We start from the raw sequence: 27479 nt of genomic DNA, 5'->3' as shown, positions 1-27479 counted from the left end.
ATTATATGAGTGGTTAATGGGTAAGCCATTTCATGTACTGCACACAAACCTTTATCCTTTGAGGTTGCTAGTGTACCAACTCACATTTGCTTCTAATACAGCAACCTTTCATTCTATTGTATTTCTTAATTTAAACTATTTTATTTTTGCCTCATCTACGTTGTCTCTCTCTGAGAACACCAATTGTTAGGTTTCAAAGTCTAGGTCCCAAAGCAATGAGTTCATTCCAGTTTATATCCATCTAAGGTACTTAGACACTGACAGCATTGATGGAAAAGCAGGTGCCAGTTCTTAATCTTGGTTTTCATTCCAGAAAGTAAATGAAGCAAAAAGAACTCAGCAAGAATATTATGAAATGGAGCTTAAGAACCTGCAAAATCGATTGGAAGGAGAGGTGGCTCAGTTAAACGAGGCCCATGGGAAGACTTTGGAAGAATTAGCTCGGAAGCACCACATGGCGATTGAAGCTGTCCATAGCAATGCAAGCAGAGATAAGATAAAGCTACAGACGGTGAGTGCAAACTTGATTCGCCACTACAGCTTAAACTGTCCAGAGTCTGGCAGTGTTCCATCACAACTTGTATTGTGGAAGAACAATTGCTGGAGTTTCATGGCTCCTGTCATGCTTTATATCATATGATGCTGTCATCATGCTTTATATCATGATGCTAGTCGTGATACGCCTGGCTTACGTTAAGTCCTGATGGAGGCCTGCTTTATTAAGACAGACTACTTTCTATAAACAGTAACTGAAACACTCTTTCATCCGGGGATTCTTCATCATGAGATAACTGTTCATCTCAGGTAGCCTTAACTCACCGACACACATATTTCTAGTAGATGGCTTCCCTGGGAATGTTTGTATGTGTGTGTGTGTGTGTGTGTGTGTGTGTGTGTGTGTGTGTGTGTTTATTTTTTTCTCTCCCTTAAATAATCATATTATTAATGGTACTATATGAGAGCAATATTACACAGCAGAAAATGCAAATTGTCTGACACACCTGACACCTTTACACTTAGCCCTTTGCTTGTTGGCTGTGGTGGCATGGACCTTAAGCTGCGCCTCTGGCACCTTCTCTGGCAGAAGAGAATATAATATGCCCTACAGTGCTCCTGTACTGAGCAAGTGTTGGGCACTCATGCATGTCCTAGCTGTGGTGATCAATGTTACTGGTGTTTGTTGTCTTGTGTCTCATACTGCGGTTCCATTTGATACGTAGTTTTTTTCTCTGTATCTTGACTGGTTGTTGCACCCTGTTTACTGATAAAGGGATGCGCTAGGTCCTCTGCAATCTGTAAGTCTGGCTCAGACCTGGGTCTCAGCTCTGTAAAACCATAAGTCATTTAATTACCCTCCTGCAGACGTTTGCTAATAAGGGCTCTGTTTTATGTAGTTACACTTTACAGTTTATAAGTGATTTTTCTGTGATATATCCCTTGATACTCATGACTCAAGATTAGTGTCTCCAACCTTACTAAGTGGAATAGATGGAATGTAAATTTAGATTCCCTGTCATAATACCCCTTCATTTTGTGGCATAAGTACTGGAATATTTTAAGATGTAAAAATTAGGAATTTTTCTTAGGATGCTACTTCTATCTCAACTATTATGTGTTCATCTAGGCAGAGACAAAATTTAGTGACACACTCTCTTGAGACTGATGGCCATTTTCTCCATGCCACTTAACATGCCCCCTCCTTGTGTGGTCCTGTGTCTGCTTAATGAGGTGGCTGTGCTCTGCTCAGAGTTACACACTAATGCACACACACTGCACACTGCGGCTTCCCTGGCTATTGCCTATCACTTTTATTTATATACTTAATTGATGGTGTCCTGCTTTTAGATGTTATTTAAGCAAGAGTCTTTACCTCATTACTCCCAGTCATCTCTTAACCATTAAATTCTAATTTTTGAGCTACCTTTAATCCTGCCTTAGCACACTTTCTGTCCTTTTAAAAATAACTTAAATGTGTTCATTTTTATTTTATGTGTGAGAGTTTTTGCACCACACGTGGTACCAAGGAAGCCAGAGGAGGACATTGGATCCCCTGGAACTGTGGGTACAAAAGGTTGTGAGCCACCATGTAGGTGTTGGGAACCCTATCTGGGTCCCTCTGAAGAACAGTCAGTGCTCTTAACTGCTGAGCTGTCTTTCCAGCCCTCCACTTATGGCATCAGAATATTTGCTATCAGAAAGATCACCTGGCCTTTCCTATATGTGAACACATTCAAAAGCTCGGTGTTGTGTTGGAGGTTCCCTTGGGGAAGAAGTATACACACCTACTCACCCCAGAAAGAGGCTGTAACAGACAAAAGTAATTATTACACCAGAGTGCACGGATGAGGGGTTACTTAGAAGGAGCAGGAATGACTCAAAAGCAGCTGCATCCACAAAAAGCTCACCCCAGCACGGGTGACAGCTCACAAGCCCTGCAGCATGGTGCAGGCAGCTAGCTGCAGGGGTCTGAGAAACTCATGCTCACAGCTGGATTGCCCAGAGCCCCTCCCCTAGCCATTGCCTCCTGCTTCTATGAAGCTGGGATGAACCTTAAAGAACCCAGCAAGTTTTCCCTTCACCACACCTGTGACATTTTGCTTCCCTCCTGGCTCCAGAGCTCCTGAAGAGAATGCTTCTATTTGGAGGGATTTGCCACGGAGCCCTTTGGGCTGCCTTCTGGGTACCACTTGCCATAACAGCTTGCTTCTTATCTGCTGCCACCCCCTCCCCTCATTGCTGCCCAGTGAGCATGCTAAGTATGTGAGCTAAAACTAGCTTTCTTCCAGAACCCCCTTTCTTTAGTGTCAATGTGTTTCTTAAAGAGAATTTAGGGGAAACAGATCAGTGCCCTGTACAGATGCTTCTCACCTGCAGCTGGACATAGTGCAGAGTGAGAGACTTTGGAACCCTCAGCCCTAAATGGGATGTCTCCATCCAATCCCTCCCCTCGGGGCTTAGGGAACCCTCCAGAAGAGTAGGCGGAAAGAGTGTAAGAGCTAGACGGGGTGGAAGACACTGAAGAAACAGGCCTTCTGAATCAACATAATCAATGCATACAAAGAACTTATGGAGACTGAGGCAGCCTGCAGTAGTCTGCACTAGGTCCTCTGCATAAATATTATGGCTTCCAGTTTAGTGTTTTGAGTGTGTCAATAGTGAGTCTCTGCTTCTTGTGCCTTGTCTTTGGGCTCCTTTAGTTCTACTTGTTTGTCTTATCCTATTCTGACCTATTAGTTTTTGTTTTATCCTATTCTGACCTATTAGTTTTGTTTTTGTTTTGTTTTAATATATATACATATATTCTCTTAGAAGCCTGTTTTTCTTTTCAATGAGACAGAAAAGGAGTGGCTCTAAATGGGAGAGGCAGTGAGGAAGAAATGGGAAGAGAGAGGAAGAGGAAACCGTAATCAGGAGGAAAATATCTATTTTCAGTTAAAGAAAAAAATTAGAATTATCCAAAAGGACTTAGTTACTAATAAATGTTTATGACAATGAAAAAAAAAACAAATTAAGCTAGTATGACCTCTCTCCTCCTTATTTATTACAAAAGGATTATATTTCTTACTGTAACTGTAGGGAATTCACCATCTGAACAAGTGTACAGAGATAACCTGTGCAGAAACAATCATGGAGCCCAAGATTACTCTACTTGGACAGATTAGCCTTTGGCCCCTAGGAACTGGGGTTTCAGAAGGGTGCCATCTTCCCCCAATATGAAAAGATCACCTGCTTAAACTGTATGCCCCAATAGTGCCATAGTGCAGACTACCTGCCTTCCTACTGGAACTTCGGAAGAGGATGCCCATGCAATGAAGCCCTAGTGAGAAACCCTGAGCTTCAGTGTCTTGGGAGCATCCCTACAGAGTTTATTGCATACTGCTGTCAAATCTTGCTAGAAGAATCTAGCTAGCAGGAGCAGAGTTCAGAGCCTGTGGAAGCTAGTGCCTGTCCCCCTGGAGACTCCTCAGTTTCACCTTTCCTTCTGTAGATTGTAATTTAAATATCTTCACTATACTAAATCTTAGGCATGTGTCAGTCGTATATCAAAACCTATGGCTACTCTCCAAATATCATCAATCTCCAGTTTGTCATGGGGGTCCCTAACACAACCTTAACCACAATTTTTCTCATCTTGTACTGTAAAAGCAGTACCAAGCTGTGCGTGTATATGCACCTCTATTGTGTTTAAACATCCCTTTTCCTCTGCTGGGATGCTCAGTGGCCCTCTACTCTGCCATTATTTTTAACTGGCATGCTCTGCTCTTCAAACCAAACTTAGTGTCAGGTTCAAAGGAAACTGCAAGTCTCAGACTCCAAAAGGGAGTTCATACATCCAGAAGTGAGCTCAGCCTAGATTGAAGGAGGACCTCTTGCAATTGGGTAAAAGCCAGGATTCCTCGGGAACTTGTAAAACTAGTTCCCCTCTACAAAAGGAGTCGTTTCCCTTCCTTCAGGCAGAGGATGTGACTACCCGTGGCACCTATCAGTATATGAAAGCACATACTGGCTTCCAGCCTCCCTGAGAATCACAAGTACCTGTTGCCCATTCCTAAGTCCACACTAGCATCCTGCCCTTCTCTCCTCCTCCTCTACCCTAGATTCCCTCCAGCTCATGGTCTTCCCTTCTCCCGAAACTGCTCATTCTCCTATAACTCCTGCTGTATTGGTTCCCTCTGTGCTGTTTGTTTCTCTCACCATGCTTTCCGTATTCTCTATCCACTGCTAATCTCCCTCTCTCACAGAAAGCCCTGGCCAGGTACAGTCAACTGGCCAAGCCCAGCCTGTTTCTTTCTCTGTCTGCCCTGGACTTATCCACATGCCTCTGGCTGGTCTCTCTTTTATCTACAATAAAAACCTCACCATTAACTGTACCATGAAGTGATCATGCCAGCGACTGACTTTCTCTCTGTAGTTTATCAGTTCTCTACCTAGAAAATTCCCTCTTCTCTCTGTACATTTAGTTGAATTCTGGTGAGTAAGTAACTCCTTATTTGGTCCTGTGGGTTATTAGAGCAGGTGTTGTACCACACCTTGTTGCCTAGAAGGCCGAGGTATTAAGTAGCATGCCTAGCAGATATCAGTTTAACTGATTTTACAAACTAATTTCCTTCATTTTGCTTTTGTTTGTTCTCACCTACATTCCCTGTTTGAACAATGAATTCCAGAAATTATAGAGAAATTTTTGTACGTAAATAGAATGGGAAACAAAATACCCATGGAAGGAGTTACAGAGACAAAGTTTGGAGCTGAGACAGAAGGAAGGACCATTCAGACACTGCCCCCACCTGGGGATCCATCGCATAATCAACCACCAAACGTAGACACTATTGCATATGCCAGCAAAATTTTGCTGCCAGGACCCTGATATAGCTGACTCTTGTGAGGCTATGCCAGTACCTGGAAAATACTGAAGTAGATGCTCATAGTCATCTATTGGATGGAACACAGGGCCCCCAAGAAGGAGGTAGAGAAAGTACCCAAGAGCTGAAGGGGTTTGTAACCCTATAGGAGGAACAATAATATGAACTAACCAGTACCCCCTAGAGCTTGTGTCTAGTTGCATATGTAGCAGAGGATGGCGTAATTGGCCATCAATGGGAGGAGAGGCCCTTGGTCTTGTGAAGATCATATGCCCCAGTACAGGGGAATGCCAGGGCCAGGAAGCAGGACTGGGTGGGTTGGGAAGCAGGGCGGGGAGAGGGTATAGGGGACTTTCAGAATAGCATTTGAAATGTAAATGAAGAAAATATCTAATAAAAATTTGTTTAAAATTAAAAGAAATAAAAATAAATATAAAAATATGGAGAATTCAAGAGAATTAGAACATCAGCTTTATTGTGCCAAATTATCATTTACATCATGCTTTCCTGGTTTTCTTCAGTAGCTTAGCCAGTCAAACACTCTTATGACTAAAAGCATTACCTAATGGTATTACCTATATCAGAATGGTTTGATCTACCACATTGAGAATTAAATGGCGTCACAGTTAACTGTGACCTTATTTACAGGGAGAGCTGATGTGAAAAGTAAAATATTAACCAGACTGTCTTTATTAGAATCTTCAGAAATATAGTATTATAATCTTACTAATTTTTAAATTTTTCTTCTTTCTAAGGAATTGGAGGAACAATATAAAAAGGAGAAACTGAGTCTGGAAGAGGATAAAAATCAGCTCCAACTAGAGCTGGAAAATCTAAAGCAAGCGCTGGGAGACAAGCTGACTTCAGCCAATCAGGAGGCAAGAGCTCTTTAGGCCTTTTGCCTACATTACATATACACTCTGTAGTAACTTAATCTGATGCCAGCACATAGGTAGGTGAGAAAACTGGCCAAAGATCTTGACTCAGTGCTGGATTTTCTAATGCTGTATTTATATCCTATTATGTAGACATGTGCTGTCAAAAACATTAGCCAGCAATGGTTTTTTTTTGTTTTTTTGTTTTTTGTTTTTTGAGGAGGGATAAAAGTAACCAGAGCTGCACCTTACGAGGTGCAAGGGGAGCAGCTGATCTGCAGAATGGCAGCTTAGTCTTCCATCCAGTGTGCCTCATTTTAAAGAGAGAAACTTTGTAGGGCCTAGATACTGGCTTCGAAAACAGATTGTTGGATAGATAGGAAAATATTATTTAGCCTTGGAAATCAAAGGCTAAGGATAGAATATAAGAAAAATGCTAGAAGGAAAAAACAGTAAGTAAAGATAGATAGATAGATAGATAGATAGATAGATAGATAGATAGATAGATAGATAGATAGATAGATAGATAGAAAGGAAAGGAGGGAGGGAGGGAAAGAGAGAGACAGAGACAGAAAGAGAAAGAGAGAGAGAGAGAAAGAGAAAGAAAAAGAGAAGAAAGAGAAAGAAAGACAGGTATCATAGTTCCTCCTCTGTCTCTGCTGTGGCAATTGCTAAGTGCTTCCCTACTATTTCCCTTCTTTCTTTCCGGTTTATCCCTCTATGGCTTCTTGAGTGAGCTCCCTCTACCTCTCTGATTCTTGTCTTCGCCCTTTGCATCTTGCCAACCTCTCCTCCTTCACTGACCTCGTCTCTCCCAACAGCCTGCTCTTGCCACTTTGCTCTTAACTCTGAATCCGCCCTCAGAAACCACAGCAGAGGGCACAAGTACCCCTGAGTCGGCCGTAGATTGCTCTCGGTGTTCTTGGGTTGTTTTCAAATGTTTATCCAGCGAAAGTACAGAAAGTACCTTAGAAAGCGATAGAGGCTAATGGCAGACACTGATGGCAGCCCAGCCTGTCTCCTGTTGTCCTAGCTAATCCTCACTGAGTTCACCGAATGCACTCTCATCAGAATCCACATGAGTTGCCCTGGCCCACCCTCACTAGAATACACTTAAGTGACCATCTTCTTCTGCAGGCCCCTCAGGTTTGCCATCTAAACGGGTTATCTTGGTTTCTTTTCCAACCTACGTACTGTAACTTCCAAATAGAGTTGCAGTGACTATGAAACTTTCTTCTCTCCTGGCTACATGTTCAATTATGTTCCAGGGTCCTGCGATGCTTTGATGCCACATTGTTATGACTCCCCAGGAGTCTGCTTGGCTCATCTCTCCTCATCTCTGCTTCTGCTTTCCCTTAGAGCTGGGTAGCCATTCCGACTGATCTGAGCCTACTGACTCAGATCTCCTAGTCTGCTTCCTGAACTTAAAATGAAGGATAGCCACATTTCCCAGTTAACTAAAGCTTGGATAAAACCCATTCACAAATCATTAGTGAGAACAGATTATAACTGCATTATTATGCATGCAACTGTAGTAATTAGAAAAAAAATGAAACACTGGAGCTACTATGGATGTTCTAATATAAATAAGTGTTTAAAATCACAAGGAATAAATTTTTAAGAATTTTAGCTCCTATTCATCAGTGACTCTGAATAGCATGCATTGCAGTTCAAGAACTCAGTCTCAACTCTCTAAGTCATAGGAACACATAGTAACACATGCCTGTGGCCTGAGCATTAGGGCATGTTTATAGGAGCCACAGCAGGACCTGTTTGGTCTTTCAGTGAAAGCTAAACCTTCTGGCTGCAGAAGAAAACATTCTGTAAGGGTCTGGAAATCAATGAAGGAAGACCCCAGACTCAAGACAGTATGCAAAAACAAAGAGCATTTATTCTGCAGAAACAACCAGCATGCAGGGTCAACCATTCTTTGGAATAGCAAACCCAGACAAAGGCACACAGGCCTTCTTATAGGGAACTGGAGAACTCTCTAGAACGGTTAGGTAATCTAAAATTTCATCGGTGGGTCATATTGCTAGGGGCACACAGGTGGTCAGTGGTCTTCATTCCTATATCATGAACAGTCAGCCATGTGATGAAATAGGGCTGCTCAGCGCAGATGGCCAATTCTGAGATATTTCCCCATTTTTGTGGTTATCTCCAGGCAGCTCTTTGGGAGGGGGGCTTATGATCTTATTCTGAATTTTATGGTCTGTTCCTAGAGCTGGTGTCTTATGACTTAGTTTCTGGGACTCATGGTCTATTCCTGAAGCTGGTGCCTTATGTCCTTGTTTGAAATCAGACCTGGTCCTTAAATGTAGATAAATGAGGTTTATGTTGTCCTTTCATTTCTGTACACAAACGAGAAAGAGAGAGGAAGGCGAGTGTAAGTGGTTGGTAAACTGCACTGATTCCTGTCTTCACTACCTTGAGAGGATTTGCAAAACAGTAAGTAGAACAGGCACCACTATTTTGTTTTTTATTATTTTTATTTATGTTTTGGTTTTTTGAGACAGGGTTTCTCTGTGTAGCCCTGGCTGTCCTGGAACTCACTCTGTAGACCAGGCTGGCCTCAAACCCAGAAAATCACCTGCCTCTCCCTCCCAAGTGCTGGAATTAAAGGTGTGCGCCACCATGCCTGGCACTATTTTGTTTTTATAAACTTAAGACAAAAAGAAAAGTAATTTTAACTGCACTAAATTCAAGAGGTACGAATGAGCAACATAGCATTGCATGACCATGAAATTCACTGTGATTAAAATTGAGGCTGTGCAATGCTACTGAATGTGTAGAGAGATAATGCAGAAGAAGCCAAGGGCAATATGGAACCGTGTAGTTTTCCTGGGAAGGGATTTAACAGGCTCTGTGGGAGCCTTGGATGGATATACCCTGGGCCAGCAGCTTCAGTTTTCTGTTTATCACTGTAAGCAAATAGTGAAGGATTATTGAGAAAATGTCAGCACTGTTTATAGGAGAAATTCAGAAGTAGCTTTAATCTCCACAGAACTCGTTTTCCCCAAAGAAAGGAAATCTTTTTCTAATTCACGTAGACACTTCTGTCATCTGTGTCTCTCTGTTCTGTGGAGCTGTTTGCACACCTGTGGGCATTGCATGTTTCATCATGGAGACACCATGTGGCCTACTAGTGGCCTGGTCATAGTACAAGGTCAAGGAAAGCAAAGGGACAGGGGTTCCTTTTACAGATTAAATGCTTACATACTGTTAAAGAGATTTTACCCCTTAATTAGTAAGAATATGTGGTGTATTTTAGTAATTGACTTATTTGTTTCTTTCATAAACATTGAATGGTTGGTTGGGTACAAAGAGCTCTGAGGCACTGTGATTGCAGTCGCAGCTAACATGGTCCCTGCTATGATGAGGAGTTTTACAAAATGAGATATTTATATGTCCACCTCAGTGCACTTTGTAAAAGAGAGATACGTTATTGACAGAGACTGGACCAGATGATAAATTGAGGAAATATTATACAAAGGCCCTAATGCATGGGGCCTTTGTAGATACTATTGGAGTATCAGTATAGATGTGGTGCATCAGCAACTATAGGTATAGTATCACTTCCAGTCTCCCAAGCATTGATTTGTATTCTTCTCTATCTGTAATACAGGCCAGGGTAGGAGATTCTAGTTATTAAGTCAGAGAGAACTTGTCCATGACACATATTAAGTGGGTAAAAATCAAAATTTCAGTCCAAGTGGTAGTATTTGGAGCTCAGTTTAATCATTGTAACCACAGTACTTTACCTTTGCAACAAATACAAAGACAAATGAAGGAAGATTGCTGAGTTAGCTAGAGAGTTAGGCAGCTCTCATAGAACAGAGGCCCTGTGAAATATTTTGAATAATTGTGAAGCATAAGGCTGATGCTAAGCACAAACCTGAGAATGCTTACTTTAGGGTCAAGGTTCACGCTCATGTCCACACTAGTCTCTGTGCTTCCACAGAGAAAGGGCTGAAGAACAGTGCCCATGAATAGATGGAGAGTCTAAGGAGGAGATGCTTACCTTCTGTATCCTCTCAGGAGTCATAATAACAAGAAGAATCTAGGGTATTCTTTCTGTATCACAAAGAGCAGACGTTAGAATGTAAACCATCAGGACAAAGACCTTACACTCACCCAAGTGATTAAAATGTCCCTGGATAATGTGAGCTTCAAACAGATTGGATCCAGAACTGAAACTGGTGACACTGGAACTGGGTTTCCTTGTCCTTTTGGATTTGTCTTATTTGTGTTGACTTTATTTGTCAGTCATGCATTCCTTTGGGCCTGGTACAGCTGGCAGAAGTGTGTTACTAAGAGACCCGTTTTCTTCTAAAACATCTAAGAGCTCTATGAATGATGTGTTTACCCCCATGGCTGTTCTTGAAACATTCTCAGGGCTACAGAATGAAGCAGTTGTATTGGGTTATACTCTGACCAAGCTGTTATCTGGAGTTGGACTGAATTCCTGCTGAGACCACAGGACATCAATGGGGAAGGAGAGTAGATCTCCCATGTACCCAAAAGAGATTTTTGACAGTGGCAGACAATAGTTGCTTTCAAATATAATTCATTTGTATTAATTAGACTCATAGAAAACAATCAGCCATTCTTGTTGCTTACTTGATTTTTGTATTTTGCACTTAACTATGCAAGAATTAAAACATTTTGCTTTTTAGCAAAAAATAAAAAGAGGAAATATTTATTACCCTTTTAATTAGATTCTTTATTTCCTTAATACAACTTCCAAAGGACCTAACTCTCTCCTGCTTCCTCTCTTCCTCCATCCAACCCGGAAGTCCTGCCTACTTGCCCAGTTATTGATTCCTTTATTCATTAGGGGATGGTTTACAGGGAGTCACCTGAATATGTGACTCATTCCTTGTTCCAGACAACCCCTCCTGGGAAAGCAGAATTAACATCAGAATACAACAACACCAGGGCCATCTACAACAACCAGTCATAGCCATGAAAGAAAATAGTCCACCATGTGTCTAGATAGGTCTTAGGTTCAGAGAATGGAATGGATGAAATTTTACCAAAGGGTCAGATATTTTTGCTATGAATATATGTTAGAGCACAGAAGGGGGGAATCTTTTATCATTTTACTAAGTTTAGGAGCATTTAGAGACACTAACAAGATTTCATTCTACCACGCCCAGACTCATTTAGCATGTACACACAGAGATACCTACATTGAAAGAACAGGAAGAGCAGAGGATACTGATGAACAGTTTCCATGGCTTTTTTTGTGGAGTCTGTATTTGTAAGAAAATACTTGCAAGGAAAACGTTCATGCATTTTATAGGAAGGCTTGTCCATTTCTTTTCAAATGAGTGTTGACTTCATAGCATCTCCTTAGATTTTAAAGATCTTTAAAATCATGGGTTTTTAGCTCTTATAATTAGAGGGTCTCCCAGGCAACTTTTATATGGAAATACAAATAAAACCTGAGTCTCAAAGATATATGTAAGAGATTGCCAACATTGACCTAAATGTATTGCCTTTCTAAATAGCACAAGGACTTGATGCATGATATATTAATGGTTTGATTTTTTAAAAAGCTTTAAAACAGTTTGTATTTTTATCTTTAATGTAATCTTCATCTCGTTTCAGTTCCGTTTCATTGGCATTTTATTATTTGATATTACTAGGAATTTTCTTTAAGCCAAGAGCCTGAGGGAAGGTGTATCCATGCCCTTGCATTATGATCCTGAAAAGTGGAAACTGTAGACACGGAAGTCTAAAAGAAATGACCGATGGTAAAGAGTATCTTGGCCAAGTGCTTCTTCCAGAGTTGTGAAGAAGGGATCCGTGCAGTAAAGTCAGAAATATGGAAACCGTCTGAGGAGCTGTGGGGATGGCACTGTTCTGCTGTGTACTGCACATTAATAAAACACTCTGTTCACTCGTAGATTGGCCGCCTCCAGGACCTCGTAAGGAAGAGTGAACAAGGTCTTGGCTCTGCCGAAGGACTCATTTCTAGTCTTCAGGATTCCCAGGAGAGGCTTCAGAGTGAGCTGGACCTGACAAAAGGCAGGCTGAAGGAGACCAAGGATGCCCTATTAAATGTTGAGGTGATTGCATGATTCTGCTGTAATCTAAATGTCTAAGTATAAAAATACAACTGGGCCACTTTACTTAAAGCATCTGTGGGTGTCATTGTATATAATTAGTGTATTAGTTCTTAGGACTCCCACTGAAAAGTAATCCAAATGATTTGAGCACAACTGAAATGGGTCATCTCTTGGTTAGGTGTCGAAGATGAAGGTGCTGACAAGGACATCCTCTCTCTCATGTCACTAAGAGGAAACTGTTTTCTTTTTTGCAGCTTTTTATAGCCCCAGAGATTGATTTGCATTTAGTCACAGCATTTTCATCTCTACCTGTCTCCATATCATCATCTCAGAAGTGTGCTAATCATACTGGATTAAGGAGTCTTTTGCTCCAATATAGCCTCACTTCAATTAAACTGCATAAACTCATACACAGTTAAACTGTGTGAGCACTGTCTCCAAATAAGGTTGCATCCTGAGCCATGCTCAGTCTAAGGGCTGAGATTTCAGGAATGCTTTTTACAGACACCGTTCAATCCAGGATAATTAGTATGTGCAAGTTTTTCCCTGGTCAAAGCTGCAGCTTTCATATATAGCAAACGAGCTTCTCTGTGACCTACAGGTCTCGGGAGGCTCTACCTCCCCCTCCCACTCTTAGGAAGTAAAGCAAAGTTCCAGAACCTGTAGAACTAGGCAAACAATAGATGAGGGATCTTCATGTCCTCCCTCAGGGGTGATCTGGAGTGTGGGCTTCAGTCAGGCGCGATGGCCCTATGAGGATTCTGCATCCATCACTTACCATGTCACTTGGACAGAGCTGCATTTCCTTCCTGACACTTCAGTAGGGCAGAGAGCAGGGTAATAATACTTATCATATCATGGTTATAATAATTAAAAGGGATGATCTGTATACTCTGGTGCTCAGCAAAGTGTAATCACTCAGCTGGCATTGGTCTTGGTAGTCGTATTAGTTTTTATCTTAGGATTGGTGACATTTCAGGTGTGTGTGTATTTGCTGCACTTCCTCTATTGTGTATATATAATTCTATTCATGGTTTACCTAGGCAATAATTGAGTATATTTTGAATACCAATAGCATTTTACTTTTGAAATCTGTGACAAAATAGATGGCTTCTGTTTACTTTTCTCTAGTAGATATATGATAAACAATGCTAATATGACAATAAGTTTGCATACAATATACAATACACTATAGTAGTATACAATATAGTTGATGTATATGATACCATACATTGTCTATAACCTTAGTGGTAGCAGCTTTCCACATACGGCTGAATAGAATGACTAAATCATATTGAGAGGTGTTGTTTTACATTAGCAAAAGTAAAATGAGGGAGGAAGGTATTTTAAATTGGTAACTCTATTTTGTTGAAAGTTACATGTGGCATGCATGCGTGTGTACGTGTGTGCCTGCCTGCCTACATGCATGGATGCATGTATTATGTCTATATGGTACCTCAGCTTGGTATACACCCTATTCCTAACTTTACTGTGATTTATCCTGTAATTCCAGCCTCAGGGACATCTGATATGTCTGTCCTCTGAGGCCATCTGCATTCACATGCACATGCCAACACATAGATATGCACACATACACATAATTAAACCAACACATACATACACACACATAGACATAGTTAAAAATAAATCTTAATGCAGAATTTCCTTAAATAGGAAATGCTTTAAGTATAGTTAAATTAATGTTCGGTGCTAGCTTTTGTGGAAAGATGGTTCCTAGAGGCTGAGTGTTGAGCAAGAACATGTGCCTGAGTTCAGCTTGGTAATTAGTTAGCCAAGTCAACAGTGTTCTGTGGGGGTTTCAATATGAAAAATAACCTTTAAAACTGCTTTACTTTGTGCTGTCCCCAAAAACCCATCATAGTGACTAAAGGCTAGCCCAGTGCCTGTTCCTATTTTGCCGGGTGCTCTTGGGTAGCCACAGCACCCAGAATGGGTCATCATTGGCGCTCTTGTCCAGATAGCCACTTCCAGCCACAGGATCCAGGGAATCACTTGATATATGCCAATCTGCAAGGATTTCTCAAGGGCCATGTCATTATCATAACGCTAAGAGCATGGGCACGTGGTTTCAAGTTACATAAGAAAAACATCCAGTCAATTTAAATTCTTTATAATCCCTTTAATCATGTTGATGGTACACAGGTAGCCTGATGTTCAACAAGAATAAGAAATCATTGGAAGAACATGGCAGTATGATGTATGTTTATGATTTTAAAAAAAGCTTTAATAAACTAACTTTAAACTGTTTAGATGGGATAAGCTTTGATTTAGAAAAATTAAGGAACTTTTCAAATACTAAAAGTGCTCCTTTTATTTTGTGGAACTACCTTGACTAATTCTCCTAGCTAGCGCAGCAGCAGCTGCCACACTGTTCTTCTGTGTTCGTGGAGACTAGTCTTCATTTGTCCTTCTGTTCCTCAGGCTGAGCTACAACAAGAACGTCACGAGCATGAGCAGACACTAGCCACCATGAAGGAAGAAGAGAAGCTGAGGGTGGACAGAATGGCCCATGACCTGGAGATCAAATGGACTGAAAATCTTAGGTACACCGGGCTCTGCAACGCGGTCTCATGTGGGAAGTATTCCTGTGGTAGCCTCCTTAAAAGATGTGCTAGTGCTCTTGTAAGTTAATTTTTCTCATAATTAAATGCAGAGGATTTAGAGGTCTTTTTTCCCCTGCTTGAATTCAGATTCAGTTTTTAAATTTAATTTTCTTGAGTACAAAAATGCAGAGAAGTAACGTGAGATTAGAAGACTGATTCGTAGCCGGGCGTGGTGGCGCACGCCTTTAATCCCAGCACTTGGGAGGCAGAGGCAGGTGGATTTCTGAGTTCGAGGCCAGCCTGGTCTACAAAGTGAGTTCCAGGACAGCCAGGGCTACACAGAGAAACCCTGTCTCGAAAAACCAAAAAAAAAAAAAAAAAAAAAGAAGACTGATTCATTCTTTCCATGCCTGGTCTACTGATGGAAAACAAGTGCTCTTGCCCAAGTGACCAGGTCCCTGTAAGTTAGCCCAGTGGCACTCACACTCACAGGCCTGGGGATTAAATGGGCTTTTAGAAACCCTGTGAGCCCCCAGAGAGCATTTCCTGAGAGAAACGACTCTCTTTACAAAGCAGATGCCTACGATTTATTATAGACAAGAGTGCTCCAAGCTTCGCCAGGAGTTGAGGCTCCAACATGAAGAAGATAAAAAGTCTGCCATGTCTCAACTGTTGCAGCTGAAAGAGAGAGAGAAAAATGCCGCCAGGGACTCATGGCAGAAGAAGGTGGAAGACCTCTTAAACCAGGTAGACGAGTCTGTGCCTGTTCCTCTCCTTGGCACTCTCTAGCTGGAGAAACATGACCTGCTGCATGCTAACTCACTGTATTTTATTTTCCATCGAACAGACTTAAAACATTGTAAATGTTTTAAGACTGGAAACATAGTCACATGAAACAGTATGCTAAGTAAATCAGTTGTATATGTGATCCAGATTCTGAGAAGAATTTGTAACGTTTTAGTTTGATATTTGAGCAGAACACATGGGCTTTAAATGGGAAAGTCAGCTAGTTCTTGACAATGTAAAATCATTTCATTTCTAGCCTTTAGATGCCATCTGGGCAGCAGAAGATACTCAGTAGCAGTGTCCTGATTTCCTAAAACTGTTTACCCAAGTGAGCAACTTTTATCAGTTTCTTTTATGGTTTCATGCCTTAAGTACTGAGACAGTATAGCATAAAGAAAAAGTGGTAGTATGTTCTAGATCTAGATGGTTTCCAGGACATTTATAACTATCATTAAAATAATTTACACATTTCTCTTATTTACACAAAGGCAGACTTTATGAACCTTCTGCACTTTCCTGGTTAAACAAGTACTTAACTAGACCCAGTGGTATGCATCACCAAGCCAGATGATCCTGGTAAACTAGTAATGAAATAGACTGACTGTGTATCACCAAGCAAGGGGAGATCCTGGCAAGCCAGTAATTAAGCAGACTGTGTGCTTCACCAAGCAAGGACAGAACTAAGGCATGAAGCAACTCCTAAGTGAGTGCTGAAAAATCTACAGATATCTCAGACTTTTCTTTCTGTCTATGATTGTGAAAAATTTCAAAATGGAATACAAAGTAGGCTTTCTTTAAGCTAAGTTTTATATATGTAGAATCATGTATTGCCATTTCAGGAATGGTTGAAGCCTGCCCGTTTCTCTCTGGTTTCCATAATTTAAAATGGAGATCTGAAAAAGAACAATGTGTGTGTGTGTGTGTGTGTGTGTGTGTGTGTGCAATCATTTGAAGCCTTTTGAATAAGAACAAGTAAACAACTCCTCTTTGAGGTTGTCATCACATTGGCACAGTTTGCTAGTGGCCTTCTGTAAATTTAATTTCTTATTTAGGGACCCAAAGTGGTAGGTTTTCCTGGGCAGACTCCCCCTAACCTTCTGTCACATTCTGCACCTAGCAAGGGATAGTGATTCAATTATGTATTAATATGGAAACCACCCCTAAGATGTCTCTGATATTTTTCAGCCAGGAAGTGTTGAGCACAAATGTTTTAAGGACTGTTTGTATTGTAAAGAAATTTCACCACATTCGCCATCATTTTTCCTTAAATGATTTGTATTCTTTTGTGATTATTTGTGTGTGCATTCCTAGATGCATTGTGCATGTGTGGAGTGCAGAAGGCAGCTTGCAGGATTCAGCTCTCTCCTTCTACCATGTTGACTCCAGGGAGTGAACCCATGTCATCAGCCTTAGTGGCAGACCCCATTGCTGATCCTATTCTTGTTATTCTTGTCATCTCTCTTGCATCAAGTTATCGGAGCTCATCCTTGTTCTGTTTTTTCCTCTTCCCTCCTTCCTTTCTTTTCTTCCTTACTTTTCTTCCTTGTGTCTCTTCAGTGCTTATTACTAAGTGGTTTTCTTTTAATATTGCATTTACCCCACTTTATATCCCAGGATTACATTTTAACTTGTTTTAGTTCTTATTGATTTCATCATTGATGATGATGGTGGTGGTGATGATGGTGTAGGGTCTTACTATGTTGCCCAGGTTGATCTTGAACTCTGGGCTCAAGTTCTCTTTCTCCCTCAGACTCCCAAGTATCCAGGCCTCCTGTTCTGTGCCAGCAGGCCAGGCTAAAGTATTGGCCAGCACAGGCTGTACTTTCTGGGATAGTGTATACATCACAATTGACAAAGAAAACAACTAGGTTCTGATATAGCTATAATATGTAGAAAGTTATAAAGAAAACACTTGACTATATTTTCTGTTTTTAATGCTAAAATGCTATCACTTATTCACTTATTTCCATCTTAAGATGGATTTTATTGTAGTTCATTTCTTTATCTCCACTCAGAACATTAGCTGACAAATTAATAAATCTTATCAACATAATTATAAAGAGAATGGTTTATCTTGACTCACAGTTTTACAGATTCCAGCCTACACTTCGGTAGACCCATTACTTGGAAGGCCTCTGGTGCAGTGCCAGGACGTCATTGTCTGGAAGCATTGAGTCATAGAGAAGTCGTAGAGAAGACTTCAGTGACAGGACGCAGAAAAGAAGTGGAGAAGGGGTCCCATGGTCTCCTCTTCACTTGTTCCCAGTAATATAAAGATGTACCAGGCCACATCTCTCAAGAGCTCTACCATCTCTCAATAACACCACCCTAAGAGCCAAGTCACATGGGTTTTCAGAAGACATTTACTGTCTAAACCATTGTACTGGGTAAGTTTTATGCAACACAAATGCAAGGATGAGAAAAGAATAAAACAGGAGTTCCATTTGCAGATGTGAGAAATGGGAAAGGAAGGAATTATTCTGAACTGCAAGGCAGATACAGTGAGCTCTAAAGGCTTGCAAAGCGACTCTTCGTTCCTCGGCCCTGTAAGTGCTGCTGCAGCTGAGGTCCCAGCTCCCAGAGGCAATGAGACACACATGGGGTTACCAGTCCAGCCCCTAAAGCTTTAGCTTCACCACCCCACCCCCAGCTTTTGGTGGAGTTCTTCTGGCTTGCTAACAGTGAAGCACAGGGTCTTGCCTTTAGAAACAAAGAAGACAGATGATTCACTTTCAGGGACATTCTTCCCTCCTCCTCCTCCTCCCTCCTCCTCCTCCTCCTTTTGTTTTGTTTTATTTTCTTTGAGACAGGGTCTCACTATATAGCTCTGGATGTTCTGGAACTCTCTATGTAGGCTAGGCTGGCTTTGAACTTACAGAGAGAGAGAGATGCCTAACTGTGCTGGAATTAAAGGCGCACCACCATGCCCTGATCCTTCCTTCTTCCCAAATAATAGTGCCTAGCTACTGCTGTAAGAACTCCTTGTCCCTTGTTTGCTGGTTATGCTAATGTAGTAAGCAGTCCTCAGGTATATTTCAGAACTGTCTTTAAAACCTGCTTTCTTATGCTTACATTATGGATAGGCTTGGGATTTTCAAAATCTTTATATTCTAATGAGTTTTTGTTTAACAATTGCATCTTTTAAGTTGTTTGCCTCTTCTTTAAAGCATCTTTTTCTTTTTAGATTTTTGAAGTATTTATGAATGTTTAGCTCAAATGTATGTCTGTGCAGCACTTACCTGCCTGGTGCTAGTTGAGGTAATGAGAGAGTATCAGATCCTCCTTCAAATGGAATTATGGGTAGATATGAGCAGCCATGTGGGCACTGGGAATCAAGCCCAGGTCCTCTGTAAGAAAAGCGGGTGTTCTTAACCACTGAGTCATCTGTACAACCTCCATATCTCCCTTCTTTCATTTTACTATGACTGACAATGCAGACCTTCAAAACTACTTGGAAATCACTTAGCTCAATATTCAGTTCCTTTTCTTAATTTTTATTTTCTGTAAGACTCAAGTACGGAAACAACTGTCAGCAAAGGTCATAGCTTTGTGAAAGGTATGGCAATCACTCCAGTTTTCAGTGCTGTGACCATGTTTTCTGCCTGAACCCTTCTCGGGTGGCGGCGGGGCTTACTGTCCCTGTTTCTTCCAGTGCCTATTTCCCCAGCATCTCCTTAGTGTTCTCTAACGTGACTGACAGCTCTCTGCACCTGTCCACTTTCTTTCTGAAAAGGCCTATTTATAGAAATACAGGTTTTTCCTGTGTGAAGCTCAAACTCCAGCCTTGCCATAAACCACTTCCAGGATTCTGGATTGGGGCAGCACCCTCACTCCTTGGTACCAGTAGTCCTGTCTTAGCCTGGGCTATGCTGGTGGCATTGCTGTAGATGCCAGCTTTTGAACATAAATGTTTCTCACGGCTCTGCTCAAGGTCTCACTTTCTAATACCATCCCATTGAATGGTAGGATGTCAACAGAAGAGTTGGTGAGCTGGGGGCACAAACATCCAGTCCATAGTTTTTGAGGATCCCAGTATGTCTTGCAATGTATGTAAGTGACCTCCAGGGTCAATTCCAAAGGTGTGGTGTCTTCCACCATTCAATTCTAGTAAACTGTGTCCTAGAATACTTAGTCATCCACTTTTTAAAAGTATGTTAATCACCTTATGTGTATGAATTCCTTTTGCTTTGCATGTATGTATATGTGTATGTATGTATACCCCATATGTGTGCTTGTGGGTGAGCATTAGATCCCCTGAAATTGGAGTTACAGATGGTTGTGACCACCATGTGAGTTTGGGGACCTGAGCAGCAAATGATGTTAACTTCTGAGCTAGCTCTCTAGCCCCCTATTCAACCCTGTGCTATTGGAAAACAGCATTATAGTCTCTAAAGTTCATGCTAGAAACGAGAATTTAAAAGATACAAAATTGCTTCATTTTTTTTTCTCTATAGTCCTGATTTCCAACGATTATCTCAAGCCAGTAGTAATACCAAAAGGTCAAGGCAATTTTGTGGTTCTCATCTGCTCTTTGGAGAAAGCTGTGCCCTACAGCCATTTGTGTGCAACACCTGAGCAGTTAGGTTGCAGCTCTCTGAAGGACTTTAGAACAGCAGTAGCCCTTCTGTGCCTTTGGTAGCAGTCATATTTTACCCCAGACTCAGGTCACAAGTTCTAACCTTAAGTATCCTGCACAGGTAAGTTGACCAGCCCACAGATCCATCAGATAATTTTAGGATTATCTAATCCTGTTATTATCTAATCCTATTCATATCCTGATTATCTAATATGTGCAGATCATTTACACTGACTGTGTCTTAAATCTCTTCTTAAATCAAATTTCTCCTCAGAACTGTTTTTTGTGTGCATGTTATAATGAATGTTCTGTGTTTCACACTCCATTTTACTCCTCCTCCTCTCTGACTCAGTCAGTTTCTGAATGTCCCCTCTCTTCTTGTGATCTTTCCTCGTAGCGGCACTCTCTGGGTGAAGCTTTGCATAAGTCTATCAACAATGTAAGTGAGCGAGCGGCACTTACAGTTTCTGCACAAGGCATGTCGCCCTTTTGGTTTTGCATAACAACACTGCTTTGAAGCTTTAACTTATACAAAAATAGACTTTGGCACACAATGTAAGATTTGGTTTGTTTGGGTTTTTTTGGCATATGGGTACTAATGATCTCTAACTTTCAACCATTCATTTGTGTATGTACGTACATCCACAATATTGTCTTATTAAGTGTATTTCATGATAAAGCTAAGCTAGATTTTCAACTTACATATAAAATTCATTATTTTAATGTTAAAAACCTTGAAAGGCATAGTAATGTCCCTGAAAAATGTTAACTAGTTGATTATCAGAAAATCTGAATAAATACAAAATATGTTTTCTTTAGTTAAAAATTTATTTTTAAAGAAAGCATTAATAAACTTTACTTAAAAGGAATAAGTATTTGGGAAAATGCATAAAATTTAAGTATATTTTATATTTTAATGTCATAAATTTTAACACATGAGATAAATCCCTTTTCTAAATGGCAAAAGAATTATTTTTGACTTTTATGTAGACACACATGCAGAGATTAAGCTTCAAATAATCATTCATATGTTTCTATTTAATTTGAAGAAAATAATGAGATTTCTCTGCATATCAAATCCCATTCATACCTTGTCCTTCTTTATAAAATTACAGAGCTGAATGTCTCTGAGTGTGTTCCTTGGCTCCCTGATACCTTGGGGCTGAGGTCAGTGCATTTCTTCTGAAAAGGCCTGTGGCGATGCATGCCTTTCCTCAGGGAGTAGAGGGTGAAAATATTAAAGGTGGCCACTGCCTTTGCTGCTGTCCTGTGAAAGACTCACTCACTGGAATGTCAGGCAGGTAGGCAGCTGTGTTCCTGTGTACCTATTTATAAGCAGAATGCAGCCAGACCACTCTTTCCCAGATAGAGCAAAGTTTGAGTCTAAATTTGTCCTGTGAAACTTTAATATTTTCATTTTTCTACTACCTGAGAAAAGTCAACTTTCCTATCAAATAAGTTAAAAAATCAATATGATTAGCTTAATTTTCTTAATATATTTTAAAATAAATGACCAGATATATTTATCTCAATTTTGATGAACAAGAAAGACTACATGTAAACATTCTTGTTAACATTAAAGTCACATAGCTTAGAGTAATAATTTTGACCTGATCATTTCAGTTTTCAGCTTAATATCCAAATTTTTTGATGTATTTGTTGATTAAGATAAGAACCCAAATAGAATGTGATTGTTGTCAAAATGGATTACATTGTTTCTCAGAACATTTTGATGGCATAATTATTCCCCTTAGTGGTTAAAAATACACTAATTAAATAAATACTAGATCATCAACTTAATATAAGTAAAAGTACATTATTTCAAATGTCTATTTGTACCTGGATGGGAATATCTTTATATATTCCCTAAGGAAAAAAATAGCATTAAACATTATTAAATAATCCTCATTTAATTAAACCCCAGATGTGACATCATAGTTGTCATTGGTCACCTTTCACCCCCATCCTGCATAACCAACCTGAATTGTTAGCGTGCAGCGCCCTCATCCATCCATAGACCCAGCTTCCCAAGTGTAAGTTCATGCTTAGCAAGAGGTGGCTTCTCATAGGCCATCCTTAAAAACATCCCGTGATTGCTAATACATCTCTTCTCTACAGATGCTTTGCAGTTTGTTTTAGTTAAGATTGAGATGATAACTGGGAATGTAATTTATAGCATCTCTGGGAAAATTAAGAAGTGTCCCTGTGGCTCCTAATTGCTAATTTTAGTTTAGAACCTTCCAAGAAAACCCTTTTCTGGAATTGCCAAACAGAAGTTTTTCAGAATGGCCATAATTTCATGATCTAAAATATATTTTCTTTTTAAAAATAGGTTTTTAACTGAAATATTTTATCACTTTCCTTCTCTATGGAGTCTTTTATAATAACAAATCAATAGTCTTTTAAAAAGCGTTAAAATGTCTCAGCTCCCATAATCTATAATTGTTCATGAAAATGTATGTAGACCATTGACATGGTGATAAATTATTCTTATTGTTCTCCACTAAGCCTAAGTTAGCAGTTTTTAGTGTTGTTTTCAGTGCTTAAAAGTACCAAACTTCATCGTTTTTCCAATTAACGTGGTATGACTTTCAATAGCCCTAGTTATGTACCTGTGGTAAAAGAGGGACGCATCTTTACATCCCTGCAACACCTGACATGTGCTGACTGACACTGAAGAAATAGAAAGAGGCGAGGACCAGTGACTGCCATGGGCAATGCCATTGCACGCACTAGGGAGACCTTCTGTGCCTGTAATCACAGTGCTTTCGTGGAGAGGTGGAAAGGTCAGGGGTTGTAGGCCAGCACCCTAGGATACAGGACAACAATGATTTTGAAAATAAAAAAAGAACAGAGAGAAAATTCTGTAAATGGTGACCCACACCTGTAAGTCAAGACCAGCCTAGGTAATACGATGAGACCCTGGCTCATAAACTACAGGCAAACAAAGCAAGAAAACCACGAGTCAAGTGTCTGAATACCGTGTATAACGTATAAATGCCATTTACATAAAGCATAGACTCACTGTTCTCTCTAAAGCGGGGGGGGGGGGGGGGATCACTTAACATCAACAAATAAAGCCCAGGGTGCACGCATCTTGAGGAGGCCATCCAGATCTGGCTCTGTAAATTCTACTTCGTCAACACCTGTACCTTCATGACCTCATACCCACAGTGGTATTTTCTTTTCCCTCTGACACATTTGGGATATGTGACGCCATCCATGGCTCCAAGCATTAAATACTGAGGTTTTTTTTTTTTTTTTAAATGTGCCCAGAGTCCACCTAGAAACTTTGGTATATAGAACATAAATCAATATTTTATCAGATAGATTATCTATATTTCAGTTTATACTTGGTATACTTTCTTATAAATCTAGCAAAACAAAATACGTTATTCCATCAAGACACACTGAACTACATCTCCAGCCTGCATCTCTCTGTCTGATGCACTCCAGAGTGTATTGCATATACAGTGCACACTTACTTTGGTAATTAGAGACAAACCTGTCGATCAGCCTGGATCCAGTTCTAATGCGTAGAACCAGAATCTCAGAGGGTCAGGAGATTAACACACAGCTAGATTCAAGAGTCCTTTTCTATCTCTTGAGGATAGACTGTATTTTGTGTGTTCTTTAGCTCCTGTAATAAGGTGAAGGGGGGGATTAAAAACCCGACATCACATTAAAAACAAAGTTGGCAGGTTAACGTCATGCCTAGTATCCTGTCACAGCAGCAATCTTAGATTTGAACTGTTTACTTTTAGAGGTAATGACACAATCTAAATGTATTAGGATCCTGTTCCTTACTAAAGGACTAGGTGTGTTCCAGTATTTATGCTGAGCTGCTTCTACGTGCACGCGGTGAAGGCCGGAGCACATGGGAGGGGCTCCACAGAGAGGCAAGGCTTCCCCCTAGAAAGTAAGTCACATATCCTAGTGTGTTTTCTCTCTGGCATCTCTACAGAATTCTGTCTTTAACACCATATTTTCTAAAAGAGAGTCCAACTTTTCTTGCCAAAGCTATCATTAAGTGATAGAGACCAGAGAATAGCAATTTCTGTCAGCACAGTTAAACTTTTAATTAAAACTGTTTACAAAATATAGAACACATTACTTGACAACAGATGTATTGACTTGTAAGAATTTTTTTTTAAATAAGGATTAATTTTTGTGCAATAAGGAGTCTTGTGTTTCTTTAAAATAGGGCTGGCAAAATGGCTTAGCAGCTAAGATCACTGGCTGTTTTTCCAGAGGACCTGCATTCGATTCCTAGCACCCACATGGCAGCTCACAACCCTCTGTAACTCTAGTTACAGGAGACTCTTTTGGCCTCTTCAGCATTGCACGCATGTGGTGTGCCTAGACATAACAAGCAGGCAAAGCACACACACACACACACACACACACTAAATCCCTTAAAAAGTAAATGGATTAAATGTTCAAAGTTGATAACAGATAAAGATGCAAATGCCATTTAGTACTCAATCTGAGTATGATGTATAAATCAAATCCACTGCTGTTTCTCATCCACTGTTCAGCAAGTAACTCTGTGGATGTTCCGTTCTCTATAACAGTATTATTGACCAAAGTTGTCCAAACCTTTAATGCAGACCCCATCCTTGGTTTATTTTATTTTGAATTAAAGCTGCTTGATATTATTATGCAGTTTATATCTACATTAAACTCAGATGCTTAAGTAATTGCTATAAGACTTTAGTTCATTTCACACTGCTTTAAAACATTAGTTAGTATTACACTGCTTTGCTCATTATCTGTCCTTTCTAATGGTATGCAATTTTCCCACAAAATAAAGGCTGATTTCCTTATTGCTGCCTTACCAATAAGTTTATTTGCAGTGCCGAAGTGCATGATGCGGCTTTCTGCATATAATTCATGTTGCTGCATTGAACATGAATGTGAATACTTTAGCGTTTGTGTGCTTCCAATAGTAAGAATACTAAATAAGTATATTTGACTACTAAACTGCATGGTGTCTGTCTATATAATGCCTATTACTTTCTATAGTGTGTATATTCAAAGGTTAATCATATATTCTAAGTCGGAAAATAATTTTTTGGAGTTCTTTTAAGGTAAAGTATATTATAGTGCACATTATTTAAGCTGGAAAAATTTAAACTGCTTCTATTTAAATGTATAATATACGTGGCAATTGTTTTTATATTCAAGTTATTTCCTCATAAGCTTCACCTTTAAATGGTGCAAGTTGAAGTCAGTCTGTAATCAGATGAATAGAATCTGATGCAGGGTGGTCCAGCTAACCCAATGGGAGATGTATGAAGGCAGTGAACGTTTAAAGCATGCATCACAAAGATATAAAACAGGTGTAAGGCAGTGTTTCTCAGTCTGTGGGTCATGATCCCTTTGGGGTCACTTATCAGATATTTACATTATGACCCATAACAGTGGCAAAATGACAATTATGAAGTATCAACAACAAGAATTTTATGTTTGGGAGGGTCACCACAACATTCCTGTATTAAAGGGTCACAGCATTGGGAAGGTTGAGAACCACTGGTTCGGAGGATAAGATCTGGCAGCCCAAATAGCACCTCTGTGCAAAGCAAAACTTCATGCTTCCTCTTTCTGGATGAACACGGGCTGTGCCCGGGCATACAGCATGGAGAGGAAAAGCCTAGTTCAGTTTTAGTTCCCACTAAAGGAACTTAGAGTGCCAAGGAAGAGTGTCAAGAATATCAGTTAAGGTCAAACTTTCCCATATGTGTTCTAGCAAGTTAACACCACAGAAACTCAAGGTAGTCACTGAGATCCATCCTGATGCTGAGACTTTACCTAGAAGAGGCCTTTTCTGTTACAAGACCCCACTGGCTGGGCAGCGGAGGACTCCATTGATTACAGATCGGTGCTCACTGTGACACTTACTGCAGTTACATTTTATGCCCTGCCCTGTCTTTCTGGGCTCTCCTGGGTAGTGATTTCATCCTGGTGAGCCTTTCATACAATTCTGAGCACATAAACTATAATCCTAGCACACAGCATGGTCTTATCTGTTGCTGTGGGGTTTTTCGTGAAGTTTGCTATGCATGGTGGCTCACACCCATAATCTCTGAACTCATATGGATTACTATAAATTCCAGGCGAGCCTGGGCTGCAGCGTTAGACCCTGTCTCCTCAGACTTTTAAGAAATTGCATTGCCTGGAGTCAGAGACTTACAGTTCCTCCCTTAGCCCCCAAACTATAAAACCTCTGAAACATACCATTGTGTACAAATAAATAATTCATAAAATTTCAACAGTCAAACAGCTTCTTTGGAAGTACATAATGACAGACCAAACTATTCTAGTTGTGTATTTCTCACCAGGGCTTGGCTATTTCCATGGTGCCGTGCGCGCTGGCTCTGTTATTAATCCTCATTTGTAACTTTGTCCCAAGCCCTTCGTGTAGCTACTATTTCAGCCAAGCTCTCTGCACAGACTTATCCCTGCTGCTTGTAGCTCTCCTTGTTTGCCATGAGTAGCTCTTCCCTCTTGCCTTCCTTTGCATCGCTGGTGAGGCCTGGGTCTTTCTTCTTTCTCTGTGAAACATGCTGAGTAGCCCATTCCTGCCACCAATACATCAAAGAAAAGTTGTTGCTGATAAAAATTAAAACATGAAAAATAAAAAGGCTCCTGCTCACTATAAGAGCACCCTCTTCTGTTGTCTTTGGAGGCCACAGATGCTGTTTTACTTTGGTTTGAGTAGATGGTGTCTTAAGTTGTTTATAAGGCATATTTCACAACTTTGTATCTGGACTCTTAAGTTCATTTTTTCTTCAGGCTTCTAGAGTAAGAATGACCATGACCGACACCATTTCAGGTTAGAGTAGCCTGTAGATGTGAGCAGAAATGGATAAGATTAAACAGTATTTATATGTACATTAATACACACACCACCTGTGCTCACATGCCTTTTGTTCTTTGAAAAGACATCATTTGAATAAAAACAGCCAGAGGTGATGTTTGACATGCTAAGGCTGATAGTTTGGGCTTTCAAAAGCAACAATAAATCACTTCCCAGTTCTTACCTTTCTTCCAGAGGCCCTGGGTTTGACACTCACAGTCCATGTGTGGTAGCTTACGGCTGCCAATAATCTCAGCTCCAGGGGGTAGGATGTGATGTCCTCTTCTGGCTTCTGTGGGCACCTTCACAAACGTGTATCTGTATGCACACACAAACACACTCACACATCAAATAGATAATGAGCAAATAACAACCTGACAGATAT

General features: G+C 40.3%; 1 protein-coding gene across 9 annotated transcripts in view; it reads left to right on the top strand.

Annotated features, from left to right (window-relative positions):
* Fam184a (family with sequence similarity 184 member A) overlaps nucleotides 1-27479 on the top strand; it is a 125949-nt gene that overhangs the window by 74847 nt on the left and 23623 nt on the right. For 6 of the 9 annotated variants that reach the window (XM_029482937.2, XM_029482933.2, XM_029482932.2 and 3 more), the window contains exons 5-10: nucleotides 314-511; nucleotides 6116-6238; nucleotides 12148-12309; nucleotides 14752-14873; nucleotides 15470-15620; nucleotides 20633-20674. In XM_029482937.2, the coding sequence (XP_029338797.1) occupies nucleotides 314-511; nucleotides 6116-6238; nucleotides 12148-12309; nucleotides 14752-14873; nucleotides 15470-15620; nucleotides 20633-20674 (798 nt within the window). The remainder of the gene's footprint in view (nucleotides 1-313; nucleotides 512-6115; nucleotides 6239-12147; nucleotides 12310-14751; nucleotides 14874-15469; nucleotides 15621-20632; nucleotides 20675-27479) is intronic. The other 3 variants (XM_021173929.3, XM_029482936.2, XM_029482935.2) reach the window with 1 other exon arrangement.

Source organism: Mus caroli, unplaced genomic scaffold (assembly GCF_978045245.1).
Source record: "Mus caroli unplaced genomic scaffold, Mus_caroli_1 scaffold_9, whole genome shotgun sequence".
Lineage (NCBI taxonomy): Eukaryota > Metazoa > Chordata > Mammalia > Rodentia > Muridae > Mus > Mus caroli.
This window is presented reverse-complemented; position numbering and strand designations above follow the sequence as displayed.